This window comes from Cibotium barometz, chromosome 49, assembly GCF_041138505.1.
Source record: "Cibotium barometz isolate CiBa-2024 chromosome 49, ASM4113850v1, whole genome shotgun sequence".
Taxonomy (NCBI): domain Eukaryota; kingdom Viridiplantae; phylum Streptophyta; class Polypodiopsida; order Cyatheales; family Cibotiaceae; genus Cibotium; species Cibotium barometz.
This window is the reverse complement of record NC_141094.1, coordinates 31,502,668-31,511,893: the sequence shown is the minus strand read 5'-3', so window position 1 is coordinate 31,511,893 and position 9,226 is coordinate 31,502,668. Positions and strand designations below refer to the sequence as shown.

The 9,226-nt window shown below is 38.7% G+C and overlaps 1 protein-coding gene across 5 annotated transcripts; it reads left to right on the top strand.

Annotated features, from left to right (window-relative positions):
* The first annotated feature begins 736 nt into the window (after window positions 1-736).
* Window positions 737-6,720, top strand: LOC147610492 (putative aquaporin PIP2-8). 5 transcript variants are annotated; one of them, XM_086786298.1, is made up of 5 exons: window positions 737-976; window positions 1,108-1,392; window positions 3,566-3,861; window positions 5,684-5,824; window positions 5,921-6,720. In XM_086786298.1, exons 2-5 carry the CDS (start codon window positions 1,110-1,112, stop codon window positions 6,038-6,040), a joined length of 840 nt encoding a protein of 279 aa, XP_086642424.1. In that variant the 5' UTR covers window positions 737-976; window positions 1,108-1,109; the 3' UTR covers window positions 6,041-6,720. The 5 variants fall into 5 exon arrangements, with proteins under 5 accessions (XP_086642424.1, XP_086642422.1, XP_086642423.1 ...); XM_086786296.1 differs by having other exon boundaries at window positions 737-1,003; XM_086786297.1 differs by having other exon boundaries at window positions 737-1,016.
* Window positions 6,721-9,226: the final 2,506 nt, after the last annotated feature.

Genomic DNA, 9,226 nt, shown 5'->3' with positions numbered 1-9,226 from the left:
AAGCTTCAAGAGTCCTCTAGATAAAAAAAGTTTCCCAAAAGAGAGGCTAGGCACTTTTATAATCATCTAGGAGAGTTATACATGTAAGGGCATGTGTTAGTGAACTCACAACTTGGTCGATAGAGGTAGTTTTAGTGGGGGGAAGAGGTTTTTGTGTGTTTTGTTATGGTGGTGGGAGGGGGTGGGAATCAGAAGAAGTCTTAGGGGGTTTCAGCCCTAAAAAGCTAGGGAACCCTGCTTTTTGTGGAAGATCTAAGGATCTCCCTCTCCTAGGCTTGTGAATAGGGAATCTCCCGTGTCCATCTCCTTGCCTACCCAAATTTTAGGAAGCCTTCCCTTATGTTATATTTATAATCCTCTTTGTGAAGAGATCTCCCCCGTCCAAGTTCTCCCTACCCACTCGGATTTCACGGAGCCTCCCCTTGTGTTTATGCTTGTAATCTATGTAAAACCCTCTTACTACCTTTGTTGCAATGTATAAAAGTTGAAAGGAAGTGGGCACACTAATAAGAGGCAATTAGGTGTATTTTAGGTAGATTTCAACATCCATGCTTGAAAAATGTAGTGCATGAGAGAGGTCGTGGCACTACCCATATCCACCGAGCTTCCTCCCATATGTGAATGATGTGCATGGCTCTCAGATCCATAGCCACAAATGGCTAAAGTACCCTTTGAAAACCCACGATCCACACCCAGTCCTTGTGTTTTCTATCGAGCTCTCCATATTTTTACACACGCACTTTCACTCCTTTTCCCAATAAATATGCGAACCTATCCCTTCCATTCCTAGTATGAGCTCTTAGCCCTACTCATTCTAAGCTCTTAATTCTTCCTCATCCTTCCTTAAACTCCTCCCTAGAAGCTTCGGGGAGAGAGTTTTGACATCCTAATCATGTGCTAATCAGCATCGTTAAGAGAGATTCAACCAAAACAAACAGAGGCTCTTTATACATCCCATCAATTGTGATTACATTTAGTAAGGTCCTGGGATGCTAATTATGTGGTAATCAATCTATGTAGGGGAGATTAACCAAAACAAAGCAGTCTGAGGTCTTCATAGAGCCCATCAATTGTAATTAGCTTTAACCAGGTTTTTTTTGTATACAGAGATGGTGAAGGAAGGCGTAAAGGAGCATGAGAGCATGTCTTCCAAGGACTACACAGACCCCCCACCGGCTCCCTTGGTGGATTCAGCTGAGTTTGGGCTATGGTCATTCTACCGCGCCCTCGTTGCAGAGTTTATTGCCACCTTCCTCTTCCTCTACATAGGTGTTGCCACCGTGATCGGGGCCTCACAGGCCGAGAGTTGTGGTGGAGTGGGCCTTCTTGGCATCTCGTGGGCTTTTGGAGGAATGATTTTTGTTCTGGTCTACTGCACTGCTGGGATATCAGGTCTACTAATCTTTTCTTTAATCATCTAATTATTTATAATCTCCCATATCGATTAAGTGCCAATTAATCGCTTGTCTTTGTGTTAATCTGCTGCAAAAGATGGAAATTTACTAAATATAGCTATATAGCATATTACTTCATATAAAAATGGTATTTATTGATTCGGCTGTATTTATTGCAAGTGTTGTGTTTCTACTGCTTGCTATTTGAATTTATGGCATGGCACATAATATGGCTGCCATACATGCATGCATACATACATACACCTACATATTGCAGTTTGTGTGTGTGAAGAGAGAGGTGCAAATTCTACATATATTTACCTATATATTGCAATTGTGAGCGTGTTTGTGTGCCTCTCTTTGTGTGTGTGTGTGTGTGAAAGAGGTGGACTATCCATCGCATATGCTATTTTTGCCATACATGTGTGTGTATATGTAAATATATATACTATTTGGATAGATATCGAGGTGGCCGTCCTTGTGGCACTTGTGGCGTGGATTTAGCTAGTAATGAAGGTATTTTTAGATTATATTCATATTAAAATCAATGATTTTAATGCGAAAATTTTGGTGTAGAGCTGGAAGTCCTGGGTTTGATGTGTCTATTATTCTGTGAACACCAATGTTGGAAATAAACTTTTTGGGGTGTAGAGCTAGAAGTCCTAGGTTTGATGTGTCTATTATTTTGTGAACATCGATGTTGGAAATAAACTTTTTTTCTGACTAGTGAAAAAAAGGATGAGCTTCAGCTCAACCTGTTTTTATTAAAAAATGCATAGCTTAACTGATTTTATAGCTAAAATTTCTTTGAAGGCTAAGTAAAATTATTCAATTTGAGTTGTGAAAATTACACTAATGGATGGTTTTTTTCTGACACTGGGTTTGCACCCATAGTATAGTGAACAAGGGTGGTACTCACAAGTACCGAGCACTACATTAAAGAATATGGGGCTTACCGACAAGTGCCGAGCACTACACTAGTGAACACATGTTCACGAACATTAATGAACATTGGTATTATCGATAAGTACCGAGCAAAGCTGCTTTTTAGGGGTGTCATGCCATGGGACTAAATGACACATTATGAATCAGGAGGGATCTAAAGCTGAAAAGAGGTGTCGCGATCTTGCCTAATCTAGACCGTCAAATTCTCGTCGGGCAAGTGAACTAGGGGTGAACTCAGGGTATACCATGGGGATTTTTGGGACTTAGAAAATTTTGGAGGGGTTGAGCTCAATGCAAAAGGGGATTCAAACTTGGAACCATTCGCTGAAGCTTTCAACATCTAACCACTATGCTATACTTTCCAACAGGTTGTGGAGAGTGTTTTTAAATTTAAATCTTGATTTTTTGGTCCCTAGTTCACTTTCTTACCGGAAAATGTTTCCCTAGTTCACTTTCTTGCTGGAAAAGGTCACCCTAGTTCACCTTGGGAATTCACCCCTAGTTCACCTCGAGAGTTCACCCCTAGTTCACCTCGGGAGTTCACCCCTAGTTTATCCCCGAGTTTACCCGTAGTTCACTTGGGAATCCAACACTGTTGATCAAATCCCAATCGCGGGATGCCTCTTTCCAACCATAGATCCCTCCTGATTCATGATGTGTCACTTAGTCATGAGGGGGTGTCATGCCCGTTTTGGATATTTTGAGTGTAAAATACAACCAGTTATTTTGAGTGCATCAAAAAAATAAACGGGCATTATTTCTATAAACTTGTCATTTTGAAGAGTGGCACAACCCGTCAAAAATCATCCTTGGTACCGAACAATACAATAATGAGCATGGTAGCTTGCTGAGCAATGCAATAATAAGCATGGTAGCTCACCGACACGTACAGAGCACTAGAGTAGTGAACATGGCGGCTTACCAACAAGTACTGACGAACCCGAGCTTGGGATGTGATATCTATCATAAGCCCATGCATAATAATATATAAACATGGATTCTTGAATGCATGCACTTGCAAATATGTGTGAGAGAGAGGGAGAGAGAGAGAGAGATACATAGTTAGAAGTGAATATATATGTATGTGTCGGTACTGGCATGCATGCACTTGTTTCACTATATATGTATGTGTGAATACACATGGATACTTGCATGCATGGACTTGCACGTGTGTGTGAGGAGGGAGAGAGAGAGAGAGAGAGAGAAGTGTGAAACAATTCATGCAGGGGGGCACATCAATCCGGCCGTGACGCTGGGCCTCTTTCTGGCGCGGAAGGTGTCGCTGCCGAGGGCGTTCTTCTACATGGTGGCGCAGTGCCTTGGGGCGACATGCGGGACGGGCATGGTGAAGGCGTTCCAGCGCTCCTATTACGTGCACTCGGGCGGCGCCGCCAACATGGTGAATCCGGACTACTCCGAAGGGACTGCCCTGGCGGCGGAAATATTGGGCACCTTTGTCTTGGTCTACACCGTCTTCTCCGCCACGGACCCCAAGCGCAATGCCCGCGACTCCCACGTCCCGGTAAACCTTAAATCCCATTTAGGCCTCCACATTCATATATATATATATTGGCTGGTTTCTAAGGTTCTGCTACCTCCTCATATCCGCCCCTCTTTAAAAAAAAAATAAAAAAATCTCTAAAACCTTAGCTTTGCATTAATGCCGCTACATCTAAATAATAGATTCACATTGATGAATTCCTTTTAAGAACATCTCTAAAACTTCAGTTGGCAATGATAGATAAGTTTATATTGATGAATTCCTTAAAAAATATCTCTAAAACTACAGTTTGTGTGACCACTTCCCCTTGCCCTACAGAGACCATATCCATTAGTTTGTGTGACCACTTCCCCTTGCCCTACAGAGACCATATCCATTCGCGATCACTACCCCTTGCCCTACACCTACCATATACCACATTCACTATAAATTAATTGAGAACTAAAAAATAGAAATTCTTGTCACCTACTATTAGCCAATGTGAGACTTTCTCCTCTCATAACTTTGCATTTAGTTTTCCTCTTCTGTATGCATTTCCTTATAAAACCCATTAAGCTATACCTCAAAACTAATCCACACAAGACTATGCTAACCCACTAAGCTATACCTCAAAACTAATCCACACAAGACTATGCTAACTCACTAAGCTATACCTCTTAAGCCACCCAACACTATGCTAACCCGCTAAGCTATAGCTTAAAACTAAGCCACACAAGACTATGATGGGTACATAATAGCATTTAGTTTTCTTTTTTGATATTATGCATTTCCATATATAACCCACTAATCCTTAGCATGTACTAAACATATATATAGTTCTTACGCATATTCAACATGTTGCCATTCTCACAAGGGCGCCTATTGATTGAGATCAAGATACAATGTTTGTAAACCAATTTTCCTATGAAAGACAATCTATTCTCAAAAAGACATTAGACAACAACTATGTTTATGTGAGATACACTTCATTACATGTGTAACTTAAGGATTCATCCATGACATCATTATTACTTTGTAGTTTAGTGTCTACATTGCATAGTTTGTTAACCTTTCAAATCATCTTGTCTCAATCATCCCTGATGTATTATGTGCATGATGCTACAAGTATACATGTGAAATCCTCATAGAGGATAAAATTTGAACATCCCTTGAAAATAATTTTGCTCAAATGAACTATTGTTAATTAATTCAAAAATTACTAAAACTTTCCAATGCACTCATCATTGTGTTTTTTTCATCATTCTTGTAAATCTATAAAGGTTAGTGTAACTTTAATCTCAACAAGACAAGAGACGGGGAAAACAAAGACAAGGCCACCATACCATGTTTAAAAGAAATGCCATGAATATTTTCTGTTGGTAGTTTGGAAATGATGAGACTTTTTATTAGACAACACTTGCAGCTTGTTAGCATGATTGAGCCTTCTGTCTCTCTCTCTCTCTCATGGATTAGATTATCTAAGCAACCAATTTTGCAGATAAAAGATGGATTAAATAGTATTAATTAACTTTGCAGGTTCTAGCTCCTCTGCCCATTGGGTTTGCAACTTGTTAGCATGATTGAGCCTTCTCTCTCTCTCTCTCTCTCTCTCTCTCTCTCTCACACACACACACACACTCTCTCATGGATTAGATTATCTAAGCAACTAATTTTGCAGATACAAGATGGATTAAACAGTATTAATTAACTTTGCAGGTTCTAGCTCCTCTGCCTATTGGGTTTGCAATGATTGAGCGTTCTCTCTCTCTCTCTCTCTCTCTCTCTCATTCTCATGGATTAGATTATCTAAGCAACTAATTTTACAGATAAAAGATGAATTAAACAGCATTAATCAACTTTGCAGGTTCTAGCTCCGCTGCCCATTGGGTTTGCTGTGTTCATGGTTCACCTGGCAACCATACCCATAACAGGAACTGGAATCAATCCTGCACGAAGCTTAGGAGCTGCGGTCATCTTTGGCCATAAGAAATCATGGGACGATCACGTAATTCTAAGCTAATCGCACCTTTGTTTAATCTTTTTGATTGAAAACCAAGTTTAAAGAAAAATTAGCTTCTCTTATTGGATTGCTTGTGTGCAGTGGATTTTTTGGGCTGGTCCCTTCATTGGGGCCGCCCTTGCTGCAGGGTTCTATCAATATATTTTGCGTGCCGCAGCATTCAAGGCCATGGGATCTTTCGGTAGCCAATCAAATATATGACAAACCAAGACAATTAGAGTCAAGCTAGCTGTGTAAATATTAACTAGTTTGCGCCTTCAATCCTTCAATGACGTGCTTCTTTGCGCTTGTATTCCTTAACACTTCACGCAAATGCACATATCCTTACGCATAGAAGTGTGAACCTCCTTGGCTAGTAAGTGTCACTAAAGCCACTTCTACATGTGGTGAATGGTGCCTTCATCAGGCATTATAATAAATGAGCTTTGGAATTCAGTCCCATATATGCATCTTTTGTTTTTTGGGGAGGGTACATTTGTGCATACCATGTGTGGTGCCATCCGTTGTGTAGCCCCCTAGTTATTGAACCCGGGTCTTCATCATGCAGCCCGACAGTTCTACCAGTTGAGCTACACGCCCTTTGACCATATGAATCTTTTTTCTATTCCATGTGCTTAGTGCTGTATTATATTGAAAGAGATGTCATTTTAGGGTTACACCTCCTAGATGTGGTGGGCAAGGATTGAACCTAAGACTTCTACATTCTTGGCATCCCCCCTTAACCAACCCACTACAATGCCCATGGGCTCCCATATGAATCTTGAAGTTCTCCTAATATACTTCTTTTGTGGGAAGCTATTGCAAATTATAGTATTCTGTTCCTTAATGTCATTTATGAGAGCTACCAAAATAAAAGATAGAACATTGAAAATTGTTAGCCATACCCAACTTTCAAATTAGTTCAAATCCCATGGCATGGACATTATTGAAATGATTAGCTATATGTGAGTTAATCCAAACTAAGTTTAAAACTCATGGCTATGATTAGCTATATGTGAGTTAATCCAAACTAAGTTTAAAACTCATGGCTATGCCAAGAGAGAAAATTATTTTGATCTATTATTGAAGGTGATTTTTTAAAAGCTTTTTAGGACCATATATACTACTTATAAGGAGACAAGCTCCAAACTATATGTGGTGCATGAGTAACAACATTTACGTTGTTAAGAGATGTATGGTTAATTTTGTGGGTAAAGTTTCAATAAGCATAACCTGCATATGTTTTGATGGATTTAATAAGGTTGGAGTAAATTTGGAAGGGTTTTGGGTTTAGGGAGTACAATGCTAAGAAATATATGAATTTAATGTTTAATAAAATTAAACATAACCTGCATGCGTTTTGATGGATTCAATAAGTTTGGAGTAAATTTGAAAGGGAGGAGAATGCTAAGAAATACATGAATGTAATGTTTAATAAAATTAAACACATTTCATGGACTTCAATAAGTTAAAAATTGATTTTATGTGTTTCTCTCCCATTGTGTCTCACACATCTTCTCTCAGCACCCACTTTCCCAATCACTCAAAGCTCATCTCTCATAGCTTACAAGCTCTATTCACAACCATGCATCCATTCCACTCTGCTCTATAATGAAAATTAGGCAACGGGATTGTGCTTTTCATCAAGATATCTCTAAGGAAGCTATATCACACACAACCATAATATACAGCTAAATCTCGTGCTAATTCCACACATGCTCTCTCAAATTCAACAAAAGCAAGAGCTCAAGTTAGAGCTAAGACAAACACAATTACAATAATGGAACTCACAAATCATACAAAGCATTCAACATAAAATCATATCATGAAGCACAAGAAAAAGGTAAGACAAGAGATGCAGTCACAAATCAGGGTAAGACAAGAGAAGCATAAGCAAGAGGAAAGACAAGAGATACATTCACAATTCAAGGTAATGCATGTGTGGTCCTTTAGAAAGTAAAGAAAATGACTTATAGACAATTTGATAAGATAATTTGGGGTTATTTCACGCTTTTACTTAGCCCGCAACTATATTATTCCTTACTTCAACTCCCTATCCCTTTATTCCTCTACAAATATATTATACCTAAGCACATTCTTGGCATAGCCTATAGTGCCGCCTCGTATGCTTCTAATTTATATATCAACTACTAGTTGAATTAAACTACCGGTTGAAAAATAAGGCTTCTTTCATATACTTTGACCCCACTCATTTGTCATTAAGGAATTATCCTTGGTTGATATAGATGCACGATCTATCTTATAAATGATAAATTTATAGTGTGAAACCATCTTGGGCATACAACCTTTAGCTTCTTTTTGAATTATGTGTATTCTCTTTAAGCAAGTGAAAGCATGCACTTAGTTCATGAAATCAATTTATTGGGCCTTCCAAAGATACCTCCCCTTGTAATTTACTGGGATTTCCAAAGACACCTCCCCTTGCCATTTTGTACCCCATGTTGCTTGTGTTTGATTAGAGGTAAAATTATTGTTCTACTACATTAGGGAAATTTTGGACTCAACTTTGGTCCCTCTAAGAAGTGCCAACTAAGCTTAGAGAGAGAGAATCCAAAAAGGCTAAAAAATAAGGTTAAATTGATTTTGGCGTATTTTCTCTTGGCATTTGAATCATGAGAAGTAAAAGATATATTTTTATTCTTAAATGTACATAAAAATAATAGAATATTGCTAGTTCTCGAAGTCTTTAATCCGTTCATGTACTATATGTACTACGTGAACAATGAATTGGTCAATTATCCAAGTTTCATGGCTTATATCTCAAAATCTCTACGTACAAGCTAAAATAGAATATTTCTTGAAATTTGAACCAAGGATCATCCAAAAATAGTTTGAGTTCCCTCCCTGCAAGAAACTTCACCTCAAATTTTGAAGGTTTTTGAGTTCCCTCCCTACAAGAAACTTCACCTCAAATTTTGTAGGTTTTACATATCAAAGTTTGCAGGTACTGGTACCATCAAAATCAAGGTTTTTCTCATAAATTAGTTCGACTGTTTACTTCTTTTTACTATTTTGGCACCTTTCTCTTTCCATTCAGATTTTTCTACTGATCAAGAGCAAGGAGGAACACATAGAGGATGGCAGAGGGATCAAGAGCAAGGAGGAATACAGAGAAAAGAGACATCTACAACCTGCACATCGAGCTTGAACATGAATATGAATCTCTAAGTAAGAGAAATAAACCTAATACTTTGTGTACTGCTTCTAAAGAAATGTTGAGGATGCAAGGGAAGAAAAATATAGATTTATGGATTGATGGGAGGTTATATCCAAAAGACCCTTTTACAAACTCCACACCCCCATTTAGGAATATGACATCTCTGATTAACTTTATTGGAGATGGCTATAATGGGCTCCTAGTATATACACATCATTTGGAAGCAACAA

Coding starts and splice junctions, on each gene's coding strand:
- LOC147610492 (XM_086786298.1), top strand. CDS start 1,110: ATGGTGAAGGAAGGCGTAAAGGAGCATGAGAGCATGTCTTCCAAGGAC. Junction 1,393..3,565: donor CTGCACTGCTGGGATATCAG/GTCTACTAATCT, acceptor CAATTCATGCAG/GGGGGCACATCAATCCGGCC. Junction 5,825..5,920: donor AGAAATCATGGGACGATCAC/GTAATTCTAAGC, acceptor GCTTGTGTGCAG/TGGATTTTTTGGGCTGGTCC.